This window comes from Chamaea fasciata, unplaced genomic scaffold, assembly GCF_029207755.1.
Source record: "Chamaea fasciata isolate MVZ Bird 193981 ecotype frontalis unplaced genomic scaffold, bChaFas1.0.hap1 SCAF_2, whole genome shotgun sequence".
NCBI classification, from domain to species: domain Eukaryota; kingdom Metazoa; phylum Chordata; class Aves; order Passeriformes; family Sylviidae; genus Chamaea; species Chamaea fasciata.
The window spans coordinates 16,052,492-16,068,112 of record NW_027094087.1 but is presented as its reverse complement, the minus strand read 5'-3'; the positions used below and the strand labels follow the sequence as shown (position 1 = coordinate 16,068,112).

Sequence of the window (15,621 nt, the reverse complement as noted above, 5' to 3'; positions counted from 1 at the left end):
AGCTGACTCAGGGCAGTTCCCATGTCGGGACACACCCTAGTGTGTGTGTGTGTGTGTGTGTGTGTGTAAGTGCTCAGGCACCCGAGCAGGGGTCTGGGCACCCTCTGGCTTCTTCACATGAACCACCTGGAAATGGCAACACATGGCAGAGGGAGGAGGCTCCAGAGAAGCAATTCCACCTCTGGATTGTGATTCTGCAAGCCTGAACTTGATCCCTGAACAGTGCCTGGGGGGGTTGAATATCATTTGCAATTTCTTTGGCTGAGAAGATCTTGAAAATGAAAAAGCTTCACCCTCCCAGGAAAGACCTTGGGTGCTGCTGAGCAGATGGGCACGCACTGAGGTGGAGTGTGGAGGGGTTTGGGTGGGAAAGGGGTCTGTGGAGTGCTGAGTGCTGTCCTGGGACCCTTTGTTTGCTTTGGGGTATTCGCTGCTTGCTGAGGATTCTGCTTGGGCAGTTTTGGAGTGAGGATGTGGTGCCTTCAATTCCCAGCTGGGCGGGGAATCTGCGGTAGCTCTGGCAGGTCTACTGGGGACATCACATTCACCTCCTGGATCCAGCAGGGACACTGGTGACATTCGCTTCATTCTGGCTGGCCATGGGCCCTTGCCTGAGGATCCTTCCTTAATTTAGGCAGGAAAGGGTAAAAATCACTGTGGTGCAAGACTGGTTGCCCAGTGCTGCTGGAGCTTGGCAGCTGAGAAACCCCCTTCCCACTGGTGGCCAGCCCCGTTCCCACAGGTCCTTCTGCCACCCGGCTTTGTCCCCTGTGCCCACAGGAACCCTGGTGGGTTACAGCTTACTGCTCTCCCTGGGAGTCCACAGGGGTTCTGGGGTGGTGGGACATGGCAGCCACCTGCCTGCTTGTCCCTTTCGGTTTAGTGGCCAGAGCTCAGCTTGTCCTGCTGCCCCACAATGCCCCATCCTTGGTACCTGGTTCCTGCTGCAGTACTGGTGAGCTCTCGCTTCCCGGAGATCACCCTGCCTGGCTCTTCCTTCCTCTCCTGCTGAAAGCCCTGCCCCGTCCTTGTGTCACCCAGGGCTCACACCATCTCAGGATCCGGCCTTCTTGTCCCCCATGGCGTTTGTGGTCGGTGCATCACCACACTGAGGCCTGACAGCTCTGCTGGAGCCTGGGCTGGCTATTGCACCACATCCCAGCTCAGAACTCTGCTCGGCTTTCCGGAAAGTTCCCATTGCTGAGGTGGCGTTTGAGGAAGTACCAGGGCAAGCAGAGACCCCTTGGCAAACCTCCACCGCACCAGCTGGACCACAGGCAGGCTGGCCACCTCTTTCTACTGAGCCGAGGGACCGTGTGCTGGTAATTAGCTCTTCTTGATTAATGAGCCCACAGACCTGGGGAAGGGGAACATGGAGTGCAGGCAGGGTTCGCCTACAGTGGAGGAGGAATTGCAATGGCAACTAGATCAATCAAGCGGGTGCCAGACACCCAACAGGGCTCCTATGCTGGATTTTCCTGGCTCATGGCCACTATCCTGGGTGCCATTTAGGGAACAGGCAGGGAAGAGCTGTGGGATGGCCGCCACTTTATTACCTGGTGCTTGGGTGCTGAATGCAGCTCTGTTAGTGACATACTGATGGCCCTGGTCACACTACTCGATCCCTGGCACCTTGTTAGGGGTAACTGATTGCCTGGGGGAAGCCAGAGCCAGTAAAGGCAGCATGCTTGCCTTTCACTCCCAGTCAGAGCCCATAGCCTCCATGGCATACACAGCTCCTTAACAAGCCCAGCCCTCATTAGTGCCCCACCTGAGGGTTGGGAAGCCCACGTCCCTGAGAGCAGTGGTGGAATGCAGTGGGTGAAGGGTGGGCACACCCCTGCATCATGGGGAGCTCCTCCCTGGGCCAGAATGCTCAGCTCTGCTGAGGGAAGAGGTGCATCCCAAATGCTCTGTTGAGCTGAGGGCATCTGAGGTGGGCTGGGGTAGCTGCAGGAGCCCCCAGAAAAGCAGCCAGCACCCAAGTTTGGCAGTAGAGGGACTTGTTGAGCCCCTTGGTCCAGACAAAGGGGACCAGCACAAGGCACCCCCAGATCCTTCATCCCCAGCACTGGGAGAGTGAGGGCTGTGTGGGTTTGGGATGGGGCTGAGGGGTCTGGTCCTCACGTATTTTGGCATCCCGACTTATCCCCCTAGAACACCAATGCCACAGTGCCAGGGTGCTGGCAGCCCTTGCCCTTCCCTCCTCATGCCATTTGTCCAGCCTTTAAATCTCTTACAAAACAGCCCCTGTGGCGTTGCCTAATCCCGGGGAGGAATGCAGTGGGTCAGCACTGGGAGGATTTGTGCTTGGCAGGGGCCACAGCCAGGATTACCCCTGATCCCCAGCAGCCAGCTGGGTTATGGCATCTCCCTGTGTTGGTTTTGCTTCTGGAATATCCTCATCTTGTTTAGCACAGAGGTTAAATGATTAATCATTGAAGGAGGGAACCTAGAAAAGACCTGATGAATGATTTACTTGGTGAGGGCAAAGGGCCCGAGAGAACGGGGAGCTACCAGCCTGGCACACTGGAGTCCCTGCACTTCCGTCATTGGAGTTTTGTCCCCATCCCTGTCCCCGGTGAGCAGCAAGGAAGGCCCTCAGCCACCCCAGACAGTGCTGGGACGGTGCCAGTGGTGAGTGCTGGTGCAGCTGTCCCTTCCTGATAGGTCTGTCCCACTACTGCGTCGATGTCCTGGCACAGCACTGGGGATGTTGACACTGGTGTCAATGGGTGGCACTGGTGGTGACTCCTTGGCTATAGCCAGAATGGGGGACATTTGTGGGAGCCCGATACTGGTGTCACTGTGTTTCCCTCTGCTCCTCCAGAGCCAGTGCCCAGCTGGGGTTGAGCCTGCCTGTGCTGGTGTCACCGGGATCTGGTGGCAGCAACGTCACCCAGCACCATCATTTATCCATTTTCAATAATAGTTGAGGGCTTTCTAGGTGTGGAGGTGGGAGAGAGAATTTTATTCTGATTCAGGGATTTTTGTGGTGCTGGTTGGGATTGCTGGGACCAGTGGGAAGGTCCTGGGTGCTGCTGATTTGTCCGGTACTGCTGATTTCTCTGCTGCTGCCAACAAGGAGCCACAGGGGTCAGCCAGCCCTGGGTCCTTGTTGCTCCTTCCCTGGACACTTGGCTCTTGGAGCCTGAAGCAAAGCCAAACTGTGCCAGGAAGCGCCACAGAAGTGGCACTGTGGCCACATGCCAGCATACCCAGTGGAATGCTGGTGTCTCGAGGTGTAGAGGTCAGTGGCTGTGGGGACCCCATGGTGCCTCAGGCTCGGCAGTGTCCAGTTAATGCCTGGTTGAGGATGAACCTTGCTTGGCTGTGCACTTTGCACCAAAACCACAAGTGCTGCGACCCACGTGAGTCACAGAAAATATGACTCTGACAGCAGATCAGACTGGCCTATCTATGGCTCCAGGAAATTCTCAGGCTCCTTCTTAGCAGGTCTAAAAAAACCTCCAACAAACCCAAAATAAGATGGTGCCGGGGTTACTAGCAGTGCCAGGTGTGCAGGCATGACAGGATCTGCCTCCTGCGTGGAGCCTACCGAGGCCATGATGCTGGTGGGTGGGAAAGGCAGGGTATCCCATCTGCTGCTTGTTGGGATAACAGGGATTTGCCCTGCCAACAGCTATGGGGTGGGAGGGGTGTTCTGCTGCAGGAGCTGGGACACCAAATGAGCCCCCATGTCCCAAACTCTGGATGCCACAAGGGCACTCTGCTAGGTGTGTGCACCAAGGGTGCTGCACAGGTGCTCTGCCAGCACTCCAGGGTGCCATGCTAGAGCAATGCTGAGGACAGACAGGGCTCTGGAGCTGGGAACAATGCCATGGTGGGCATATAGTCTGTGCAGAGGGGTTTGGTGTTGTTTGAGTTGGGGGTTCCAGTGGCAGCACCCTGCCACTGGCTGTGATGGGGATAGCTCGGAAGAGGGGACAGCTTTCTGGATCCAAGTGTCCATGTCACTCCATCCTGGCTTGCTGCTGTAAACCAGGGGAGCTGCATCCTGGAGGGTGGCAGCCCTGAGGTGCAGCCAACAGATCCCCCGCCCTTGAATCAGGCATATTCAAGCATATTCCCTGCTTATCCACAATGTGGATAATCCCCCACTGCTCTGTCCCACAGCTCAAATGTCACACCCTGGGACCATGCTGGTGCCCCATGGTGCCTTCACCTCTAAAGGGATGGCCTCTATGTTTCAATGCCTAAACCGGGACCCTCCAGCATTTCCACACCCCTGCAGCCCCCCAGTTCAAGACTGGGTGATCCTGGCGACACAGTGTGGTTGGAAGCCATTGGAAAAACAGGTTGCTTCACTGGGAATGTTGGTTTTGGGACTTCAGGCTTCAACTGGTGTGTGTTTTGGGACTGACCCTGATCCTGTTATCTCCATTCCCAGGTCCTGATGTCATCCTGAGCCTCGCTGGCAATGGAAGATGCACTGAGTGGTGCAGGTTTCTGTGGCCAGCCCCCTGCCATGGAAGAGGAGGGATCTCTGCCGGTGGCCACCTGGCTGTCTGCCCTCCACCTCGACCAGTATGTGGAGAGCTTCCAGCAAAGTGAGCTGTGGTCAGTGTGGGACTGCCGGGCTCTGACGGACGAGGGGCTCACCCGCCTTGGGGTGCTGCTGCCCGGCCACCGCCGCCGCATCCTCCTGGGGTTGCAGAAAGCCTTTGCTGAGGCCCCGATGCCTACTGGGACTCACCAGCCCCCTCCCAGTAAACCTGTCCCCATGAAACGCCACATCTTCCGCCTGAGCGCTGCAACAGGGCCGGAGCAGCTGGAGACCCGGTACCTGCCAGTGCTCGGTGGGACCCCACTGCTGGAGCCAGAGCAGGCTGCAGGCTTCACCCAGCTGCCCCCACCCATCCCACCCAGGGTGGGCTGCCGTCCCCCCCTCAAATTCTCACCATCACTATCAGGGGGCAGCCCCGAGCCCCCCCCTGTGTCCTGCAGCCATCTCCCAGCCCTGGAGGACCCCTCTCTGCCAGCCCTTGGGGAGAAGCCCCCTGCCAACAGCAGGGCGAGACCCCCATTGCCACCGCTGCCAGCCAAGCGACACCAGCTGGAAACCAAGTGCCGGAGCCTGAAAGGCCCTCCACTGCCTGAACGCCCCCCTGTGCTGCCCCCCAGGGCTGTGTCCCACAGGAGGTAAGGGGGTGGCAAGGGTGTGGGCTTGGGGGTGCCCCAAGACCACCAGGTCTGTGTGGGAGGCTACTGTGATGTGGGTGGGACCCTCGAGGTCACAACACAGGTTGCCTGTAGTACCTACGCCCTCCCCAGACCTTAGCATATCTCCTGGGAACACCCCAACCCCAGAGCTCAGCACATCTCCTGGGGGTACCCTCAGCCCCAGCACATCCCATGACGGTACTAACCCTTCCCCCAACCCCAGCACAACCTCTGGGGGTACCCCTGCCCCAGGCCACAGCACATTTCCCTGGGCTACCACCACTCGGGGCGGGTGTGTGTGGGGGAGTGGTGCTGAGATATTTATTTTGGCTGTGGCTGGATGTATCCACCCTGATCATTCTAGTCATCCAGGTCACCCCAGCCTGGCATGGGCTGGGGGGCAATCCCCGCAACAATGTAGAGCCCTGCCTTACCCCCACCTGGAGTGTAGGCAGCGCTGAAGCCTGAGGAACTCCTGACACCAGTGGGTGCAAGGCAGTGAACCGCAGCACACAGGGAGCATGGGGCAAAGCTGCTGCCAGCTGCTGTGGTGAGATGACATGGGAGCAGGCTGGAATTTGGGGACAGCAGCGCTTGCAGCCCCCCCCCCTTTGATCTCTCAACTCCCCCAGCGCACTTCCAAATTCTGCAGAGCACAGGCAGATGTGGAGTGAGGACTGGAAGTGCAGTTTGGAGGGCGCTGACAAACTCCTGGGTACCAGCACCCTCCCGGGGTGAGATGGGGGAATGTCAGCAAGCTTCCCCGCCCCGGGAGTCCTCTCCCGCAACCTCCCCAGGATGCACAGACTCTAAGGGATATGTTCCTGAAGCTGGGGTGTCTAGCTGGTCCCCTGAGGGGTGTCCTGGGAGTGGGGCTGGGTTTGTCCTCAGTGATGGTGCTGGATGGGACCCCGTGTGTAGTCAGGATGAGAATGGGAGGGCTGGTGGCTGGGCTCCCCCTCCAGCTTCCCATCCCTGTTCCCAGTGGGCTTTTTGTGGTAAGGTGGGTGGAGGTGATCCGTCTGCCTGTGCTCTGACCCCTACCTGCAGGGAGTGGGCTGGGATGCTGAGCTGGGGAAGGGTCTCAGGCAGCTGATGTGGGGGGCTGGCATGCCATGGGGTGGGCAGCACCTGTCCCTGGGGTTCCTTGGACTCCGGATCAACAGTGTCCATCCTGGCACCCCAGAAACTGTTCCCACTACTGCATTTCTGCACCGAGGTAGTCACCCAAATCCTCCTGGAGCCACTCTCCATCCTGCCCTGGCCACGAGGCTACGTAGGCATGATGAGGCCAATGGCTGCCCCACATTGGTGCAAGCTGTGCTGGTCTGGTGCCGGACGTGCCATCGGTTTGGTACTTGCCATGCTGGTTTGGTGCCAGCTGTGCCGTGGGTTTAATGCCGTCCGTGCTGGGTGTTTGGTGCCAGCCATGCCAGAGTTCTGGTCCTGGGCGTACCGTGGGTTCTTACTGGCCCTACTGAGGATTTGGTACCGGACATGTCGCTGCTTCGGCCAGCTCAGGAAGTTTTGCTGCAGTGCAGGAAGTGCCGGAGTGAGAAGCTCCGCTCCCTGCCGGCCTCCCCCGGCCCTCCCCGTGCTGCCGATCGGTCTCACGGCGGTTCCTGTCACCTGCCCAGGTAGGGGGGGACGGCTGGCGCAGTGCCAGGCCTGCCGCACAGGAGCAGGCGGCGGGGGCCGGGCCGGAGGGATGTTTGGGACGGGATCGAGCGCTGACGGCGCTACCGGGTGCGACTCTCGCTCTGCCGGCTCCAGCGGGTGTTTCCTGCCGTGGCCTGTGTGCCCACAGGCATTGTTGGTTCCCCAGCTCCTGCTGCCCCGGGGACGGGCGCACTGCCGCGGAACAGATGCTGCCCAACCTGGCACGGCACCCCGAAGGCTGTGCACTTGAACTTGGGGGCTGGGATTCCCCCCTGGAGCTGCCCGGGGGATCTGGGGGTGCATAAGGTTCCCTTGGGAGCTGCATGCTGGACCATGCAGGGACTCTGGATGGGCCTCGCCAGGCAACGGTGTCTAAACAGCACCCCCAGGACACAAGGGTGCTCCGGTCGCCTGGGAGACTCTGGGATCACCATGGCTGAGCCCTGGGGGCTGTGCCAGTCTGGGACAAGTGGGTGGCCATAGGGCCCTGGTGTGCCATGATGCACTCATAACATATAGATAACATGTATGTGTTGGTGCTTGGTAACGACAAAAGGGAATATGTGTGTATAGATGTGTGTAAATATATATTTCTCACATAGATCTTGATGCTGTAGTGAATATACACAGGAGTATATCTGTGCATCCATATATATGTTATATGTGTATGATATGGATATATTGGGGAGTTCAGAACTAACCAGTTGAACCCCAAAACTGATTTCAAAAGTCACTTTAATTGTATGACCAGGAATATATTTGCTATAGGTGAGTTTTTGTTTTGAGAACATTTTAAAAACAAAGAGCTATAATTTCCTAAGAAATTCTTCCCTCTAAGGGTGGTGAGGCCCTAGCACAGGCTGCCCAGAGAAGCTGTGGCTGCCTCATTCCTAGAAGTGTTCAAAGCCAGGTTGGATGGGACTTGGAGCAACCTGGGGTTGTAGGTGTCCCTGCTAATGGCATGAGATAAGCTTTGAAGTCCTTTCCCAATCAAACCATTCAATGGTTGTATGACTCTTTGGCCAGTGCTGATGCCTGGCCATGCCCGCGGTTGAAGGAGTTGCCACGGTGCAGGATAGCTGGCACGGACAAGGGATGCATTCAGGAGGGTGAAGGTATGAGTCACCCTATTGGGGGTGTTGGCTCCAGGCTCTACATGTGGGGCAGCATCTGCTGGGAGCTTGGGAAGCTATCCACACTGGGGCTCCCTGGAGTGATGGGTGACTAGCTAAAGCACCTTGCGCTGGGTCTGAGGGAGCTCCACAGCCCTAGGGTGCTGCTGTTGGCCACAAACCCATCTCCTGCCCCCTGGGGGGACCTGACCTGGATGCCTGGGGCCAACAAACATGAAAGGCCTGGGGGGGATACTGCTGGGCTGGCCAAGAACTAACAACAGTGGGAGTTGCTTGCCCATGTTGGGGCTGGTGGTTGCTCGTGTCTGGATGATCCTTTCCCATGCTGAGTTGATACTTACATCAGGATGATGTTTGCCTAGGTCTGGGTGGTACTTGCCCACATCAGGGTGATGCTCACTGCATCCAGGCTGAGGCTGGGGCTCCTTGCCAGCAGCTGTGAGGCAGCTGCATTGGTCTGGCCCTGTCTCTGGGTGGGACTGAGACCCCACCATAACCCCTTGTGGAGGTGGGAGTGCTCACAGGGGATGGACCTCTGAGAATGAGGGCTGAGGAAGAGCTGGAGCACCCCTGCAGACAGCCTGGGAATAGAGCAAGTGACCTGCGCATTTCTGGGATGACGCCACTCACCCATCTCCCCTCGCTTCCGGTTGTGCTGCCGTGGTCCCTGGTGCTTCCTCCTAGTTGCTTGCAGAGCCATATTGTGGTTTCCTCCAGGCTCTGTTCACCTCCGGGTTCTCACCGTGCCCCAAACCCTGGGCCACCCCAAGCATTCCTGTGCCAGGAGGTGATAGGATCATCCCAGCCCAGCTGCGTGTGGGGTGTCTGACATACTACCTCCCATGGGTTGATGGCAGCAACTGTGTTCAACACTGGGAGCTCTCTCTTACCAGTTTCAGACTTGATGCCCTCCCAGTGGCAGCAGCGGGTCTGTGAGCCCCCCAGTTTTGGCCACTGATGGCTCAGACCTTGACACCCCACAGAGGGTCCCATGAGCAGTGGATGCTTGTGTCTGCACAATCCCCCTGTTCATGGGATGAGTCTGTCAGTGAGGGAGACACCCCCTCTCCATGCCCAGGAGATGGGGTGAGGATTAGAGCAGCCCCCCGAGCAGCTGGTGGGGGGAGGGGGTTGTAGAAAGTGATGTCCAAGGAAGTTATGACAGAAGACTCCTTTTCAGAGGGCTGGGTGAGCTGGGCAGGGGTGGTGGCCTGGGCAGAGGTTTGGCTTTGGGGTGGTGCCTGTGGGAGAGCAGCCCTCTCTACCCCCGTTAGAAGAGAGGCCTAGATAAAGGACAACAGATAAGGTGCTGCTCAGATAAGGGACAGCCCATAAGGCACTGGTTTGCCACTTCCCTAATGGCAGAGGTGGCACCAGCCAGACCCTGCCTGGAGCAGGACTGGCATCCTTTGGGCATGGCTGCATGGGGGTTCAGGGGGTGCAGGAGGTAATATGCTACCATGCTACCCCATGGAGGCATGGGGGGGACGTGAAGCTCAGGGATGCTACAGCAGCAGATGATGACATGGAGAGCAGGCAGACCAGTGGGGAGGATGTTTTGGGGAACTGGAGTGTTATTTGTGCCTGAACTCTGTGGGTGTCCATCCTATTGGTCCCTGGGATGGTGGGGCTCGGGCCTGGACAGGACTGAGGCTGATCCAGGAGATGCGGGTTGCCCTGGCCTAAGGCTTGTCATCTCACTGCTGGCCATGGGACTTGTGCTGCAGCCCCCCAACCCCAGGGGGAAAACACCATTCTGGGTGGCTGCACAAATGCAGACCTCAGCCAGGCTCTTGCTGGAGGCTCTGTGGTTTGTACACTGTCACCTCCATGTCTCTGGGTGCTCTGGCAGCTCCTGCCTGGTGGTGTTGGGAGCAGTGTTGCTCCACTGCCCACACTCCTCTTCCTGTGCTCCCCTCCTTCCCTGCCAGCATTCCCTGATGTATGGATGGTTGTGGCTGGTTCCCATGGAGATAGCTGCTGAGAAATGAGGTCAGGCTGACCCAGTGAGAGCCAGTTCTCCCGTCCTCCCCTGCTTCCTGCTCCAGCCAGGGAGAAGTTTCTTCTCCAGCTCACCCTTAGCTACAGGAAAGCTCTTGTGCACAAGCCATGGTGCTGGAAGGCACATCCCCAGAAACTGTGGGGTGCTGGTGGCATCCTTGGCCATGGAATTATGGGATCACAGGATGGTTTGGATTGGATGAGACCTTAAAGCTCATTTAGTTCCACCCCCCTTGCCAAGGCCAGGGACACCTCCCACTAGACCAGGTTGCTCCAAGCCCCATCCCACCTGGCCCTGAACATTTGCAGGCATGGGGCAGTCACAGCTTCTCTTGACAACCTGCACCAGGGCCTTACCACCCTCAGAGGGAAGAACTTCTTCCGAATATCCAGTCTAACCTGCCTGTAGCTGCAGTAGGAGGTAGCTGAGGCAAGGATGGGGATGGTGCTAGCATGCAGGTCTCCTAGGGCTCACCTACCCAGGTCTTGGGGTGGAAATTCTGCCCACTGCCTCTGCCCTCTCTCTGGATTCAGGGATGCTCCAAAGGTACTTTGTATTTTTATACCCTGGAGAAACTTCTTAATTTCCTGCCCTTGAAAACACTATTACTCCAGCGGTTTCTATTGATAGCCTGTCACCTTTGAGTCTCAGGAAGGCAGGAAGCAAGGAACAGGAGGTAGGAGTGGCTGAGCCCAGCTGTTCAGGGGCTCTGTGGAGAGTAGGACAGTCCCCATGGTCCCCCTCCCCACTGAACAAGGTTTTGGGGCTGGGAGAATGGCTCACTGAGCCAGGAGAAGCTCCATTTCCAGGATTTCTTGCTGCCGTAGCAGCCACCCTGGATCTCCAGTGTCCACCCCACCATAAGGAAGCTGGTGGCACAAAGCATCCCTAGGACCCCCATCCTGCTCCAGGAACCCCGTGGCCACCAAAAAACCAGCTAAGGAAGTGACTCTGCCAATGTTTAGACTGGAAGAAAGAAAACAACCTGCTCTGGGCTGTGGCTTCAAGGCTGTGGGTGGCTTGGGGTGTCCCAGAGTCAGATAAGGATCCTGAGCCGTGGAGCACACCCAGGGGAGTGAGACTGGATGCCAGGAAAACATTTCCAGGCTAGAAAAGTAGTCATATAACCCAAATACAGGAAAGGCTTTGTCTTGGGGTCTTAGGAATTGATTTGTGGGTTTGGGTCTGCTGGGGTTTGGTTCCTTTTGGGGATCCTCTGTGACCCCCCTGCAGATATATCAGGGTTGGGAATTGAGGCAGGGGCTGGCATAAGGCAGTGCTTGCTCCTCTCTCCCACAGCATCCCTGCTAAAGAGGAGGTCCCCATCACAAGAGCACCTGACATCACCCTGTCCTCCCTGTTTCCCCTGCCTTGCACGAAGACACCAGCCCCGACACCACCGGCACTGCCCTCCAAGGCCACCCTTCCCTTCGTGCCAGAGTTTGGTGAGTACAAGGGGAGGCGGCCTCCAGTCTTCCCTTGTCACAAATCTTCCCTTGGGATATCTGGCTGCCAATCTATCAGCATCCATCCCATGGGTGCTGTGCCTTCCTTCTTGTCAGTTTGTTCTTCTGTCCTTGCTGCAGTCTCTTTCTTGTCTATCCTCTTTCTTGCCTTCTAGCCTTGAGGTGTCAGGGGTGCAAGACCTAGGCTGGGGATTTAGGGTGTGTGAGGTCTGAGCTGGGGGTTTCAGGGAAGGGGTGAAAGACCTGGGTTGGGAGTTTCAGGGCATGCAAGATGTGGGCTGGGTGTTTGGGTGCAGCCTCTCCTACGGCAGAGCAAAGGTTTCTGTGGGTGCTGGAAGTGCCCACACCCACTCAGAGAGGAAAACCTATTGGGGGTGAAATGCAGATGTCCCTGGTTCTGGGGTCCCAGAACTGTGCCTTTGCATCCCCCAGCCCCATCCTCAGGGTCTCCCTGGGGCCCAGCCAACTGCAGGGGGCAATGTTGAACTGGGGACACCCATGGAGGGGTGAAAGTTTGGTCTCAGGGTGCAGCCCTGGTTGGACTATACTTCAGCTGGAATACCTCTGCTGTAAGGAAAAGGAAGAGCTGAGTTGTGTGGGGTGCTGGGTGCCTCTCAAGGCCAGCAGCCCTGCAGCAAGCAGCACTGGTTTAACTGGGAGCTGGGGTGTGTTTCAGAAGCTGGGAGAAGCTGTGGACAGGGAGCTTATCTTTTTGTGGAGGAAGAAGGGAGGAAAGCTGCTCCCACCCTGATGGGTTTGGGATGCAGAGTTTGCAGGGGGTTTCTGTGGTGCCAAGGTGAGCATCTGCCTGCACCCCTCAACCCCCTGCAGCCTGGGAGCATCATCATCTAGGTTGGGGTTTTGGTAGGAATCTGCTCCAGATTCTCAGTGGGATTTTGTAGTGGATGTCTGCCAGGGCCAGGCTGTCTGGGGCCACTTGTTCCCAGTGGGGTTACAATCCTGACCAGAATTCCTGCTGATGCGCGTGCTGGGTGAGGAGGAACCATGTCTTGCTCCGATCATCCTCTGGGATCTCTTCCACGGTGCAAAAGCTTGGGAGCTGATAAGGATTGGGAGAGGAGGGAGGGGAATCCACCATGGAAAACAAGCTGTGGAAAAAGCCCCTGGGAACCCCCAGCAGCAGGAGCTCCCAGGCAGAGACGCGAGAGCCTGGATGGAGCCGTGGTGCTGGGGCTGGTGTCACCAAGGCCCCTTCTGACGAGGCCAGGAGTGTCATGACAGTGCTGGGAGGTGCCACTAGCAGGACTTTGCCCTTTCCCAGCTCTTCCCCAAACTCCTTGATAAGACCCTTGTCACAGGGATGGAGTGGTTATTTGCTAAAGGCAAAGCAAGGGGAAGCCAGCCATGCCTGAATCATCCTCCACACAGGCTCCAGGGTCGCAGGGGGAATTGGGACCCCTTGCTCCACCCCAGCTGATTCCCAGCATCTTCCCTCTCCTTTGTCAGATGACTCAGACTACGAGGACACGGCGTGGGAGGAGGAATTAGCCAGACCGACGGGGGAGATGGCCAAGGTTGGTCCCACCATGGGGCTGGAGGTGGGCAGGAGCTAGCAGGGTGACTGGCCCTAAGGACAGATACCAGCCTTGGGATGCTTCAGAGATACTGGTTAGGGCTGGAGGAGCATGTTAGCAGTGGCTAGAGAGGGGATTCTGCCTCCCTGAGCACCCACTGGGTCTCCCATAGGTCCCTAGGAAGTACTCCCTGGGTCTCCCATGGGGCCTGGAACCCTGGGGTTTTCATAGAGCACCCACTGTGTCTCCCATGGGGGTTGGAACTCCAGAGCTGGAACTGGGTTCTTCAGTGTCCTTGGGAAGTATCTATCAGGTCTTTCCATGGTGCTGAAAGAGGTCCTTGGGGAGCACCCACAAGGGCTTACCCCAGTGTCCCCAGGAAGCACTTAACTGAGTCCGCTGGGGTCTCTGGAAAGCACCCACAGCTGTGCAGCACCCCGCCACACTCACGTGCCCAGAGTGTGTGCTAGTAGATATCTCCAGCACTGCATCTTGAATGTAATCCCTGGATTGTGAATTTCTATCTGCCTCCCTCGCTTTTTGGGATGGATTTGAGGAGTCCCAGAAGCTGCAGAGCCCCCATAGCACCTGAAGCCCCCCGTCTGCCTTTGCTTGGGAACACCAGGGCCAAGGAGACAATGCCAGATTTCTCATGAAGCTCCAACATTTTTAGCTGCTATTAATAACCATCCTGGTGTTCAGCTCCTCCCTTGACTGCACTTCCCTCTCTCTGTGAGCTTCAGCATGCCTCTTCCTGGGCACCTTGGCACTGTGGGCACCTGTTGAGCTGGGGATGGGCTGATGACATGGCATTGTGTCCCCTCTCATTCCATCCATCCTGCACCTTCACGGTGCAGTGAGGGCACCAAGGAGACCCCATGTGTCACACATGTGTGTCTCTACAGGAGGATGCGGAGCCTAGGATGGGGCGACCACGGTCCCTGCGTTTCAACAGCCTCTTCAGTGAAGATGAGTTCGGCGATGACCACCCCAATGCACCCCCTGCCAAGTACGAGCTTGGCTGCTGTGCTGTGTGCAGGGGACGTGTGTTTGAGGCTGGTCATGTGCTCTGTGTGTGTATAGGCAAGGGATATGTGTGCATGTACCAGGGAGTGTTTTTGTTTGTGTGGGGGGTGTGAGCACAGGCAGAGAGCTCTTGTGCACGGCAGGGCAAGTGAGTGCACAGGTCAGGGTTTCTTGTGTATGTACAGCTCCACAGTGTGCACACACATGGACAAACATAGGACCTGTGCGTGGGAGCACATGTGAGTGTGTGTGAGCAGAGAGCAGCTCTGCACGTCACTGGGTTGGGGCTGTGGTCTTGGGGGTGCCCCATCCCCCTCCCAGAGCTGGGACTCAGGCCTGGGCTGTCCCTGGGGAACATGCTGGGACCCCATTGAGGGAACTGTCCTCAGTGTCCCTGCTTGCACACAGCTGGCCTGCATTGCCTGTGCCTCAGGGAAGGTCACAGGGAGGCTGAAGCATGCTGGGGGAGCCTCAGCCCCTCCCGGGACCCACCAGCTCTTAACCCCCTCCCTCTGCTCCTCATCCCCAGTGGTGGCAGCAGCTGGAGTGACAGGGACCCCAGCCTGCACCCGCCTGCACCGGACGCCTTCCCTGACAGCAGCCCCAGCACACTCAGTGACAGCATGGAGGGCACCAGTGCCACCAACCCACTGTCACCCACCATCAGAGCAGGGTGGCTGGACAAGAACCCGCCACAGGGGTGAGTGATGTACTGGGGGTCTCTGTGTGACATGGAACAGTGACTGTCCCTTCCTTTTCTCACCTGTAATTCCTGCTTATGGGAGTGTACTTTTGCTTTGGTGAAAATCCATCACTAGGGATTCCTGCCACTCCTTTCTAACTTGTGATTCAGGCTAGAAACACCCATTTTTTGTGAAAGAGCCTTTCTCAGAGAAGATGCCACCAGTTGTTGTACTGACTGCTGAGAAGGGGAAGCTGCAGCTTGACCTCCCTCTCAGACCCTGCATCACTGGGAAAAGAGCTGCTTTTCCTCTGGGGGAGCCCTGGAACAGAAATGATCACAAGAGAAGCTGTCAGGGATGACTTGGGGTGTCTGGGCTGAGCTGTGAATTTGGGATCGCTGGGTTTGCTGTAGGAGGAGGTGATGATAGCCCCTGTCCCATGGGATGGCAGCCCCAAATCCTGGGCTCACAGTGGAAAGTCAGAGTGATGCCACAGTAAAACACGAGAAGTGCTGGGCTTGTGCCTGTGTGCTTCAGGGTGCACGAGCCAGGGAGTCATGTGGAGCTCAGTGATCCTCCCTGGGAGTCTAGTGAACCTATTGAGCACAACCAGCACAGTGTGCACAAGGGGCCAACTCAAAGAGCCCCTGTGCTAGCTGGGAGGCAACAATCAAGCAGGAGATGTGACAGATGTTTGGGGGCTTTTTGATCTGGGCTCCGAGGAAGCCCCAAGGCAGCAGTTTCACTGAGGAGGAGGAAGCTCAGTTGTTTTCAACAAAGCAGCCATGCTGCTGGGGAAGTGAAAGCAGCTGGAAGGTCCCTGGGAAACTGCTCCAGGAAACCTTGCCTGAGTAAACAAGCCCTTGAAGCAACCATGTCCCTGCCGCCACACTAGCCCCAGCCCCACCAGCAGTGGGGGACCTGGGGGTTCAA

At 57.4% G+C, this 15,621-nt stretch overlaps 1 protein-coding gene across 3 annotated transcripts in view; it reads left to right on the top strand.

The window, feature by feature from the left end:
* The first annotated feature begins 4,474 nt into the window (after positions 1 to 4,474).
* Positions 4,475 to 15,621, top strand: part of ARAP1 (ArfGAP with RhoGAP domain, ankyrin repeat and PH domain 1) — a 28,414-nt gene continuing 17,267 nt past the window's right edge. For 2 of the 3 annotated variants that reach the window (XM_066208971.1, XM_066208955.1), the window contains exons 1-5: positions 4,475 to 5,163; positions 11,278 to 11,423; positions 12,912 to 12,979; positions 13,885 to 13,988; positions 14,535 to 14,705. In XM_066208971.1, coding sequence (XP_066065068.1) covers positions 4,490 to 5,163; positions 11,278 to 11,423; positions 12,912 to 12,979; positions 13,885 to 13,988; positions 14,535 to 14,705 — 1,163 coding nt within the window. In that variant the 5' untranslated portion in view covers positions 4,475 to 4,489. The remainder of the gene's footprint in view (positions 5,164 to 11,277; positions 11,424 to 12,911; positions 12,980 to 13,884; positions 13,989 to 14,534; positions 14,706 to 15,621) is intronic. The other variant, XM_066208963.1, reaches the window with a different exon arrangement.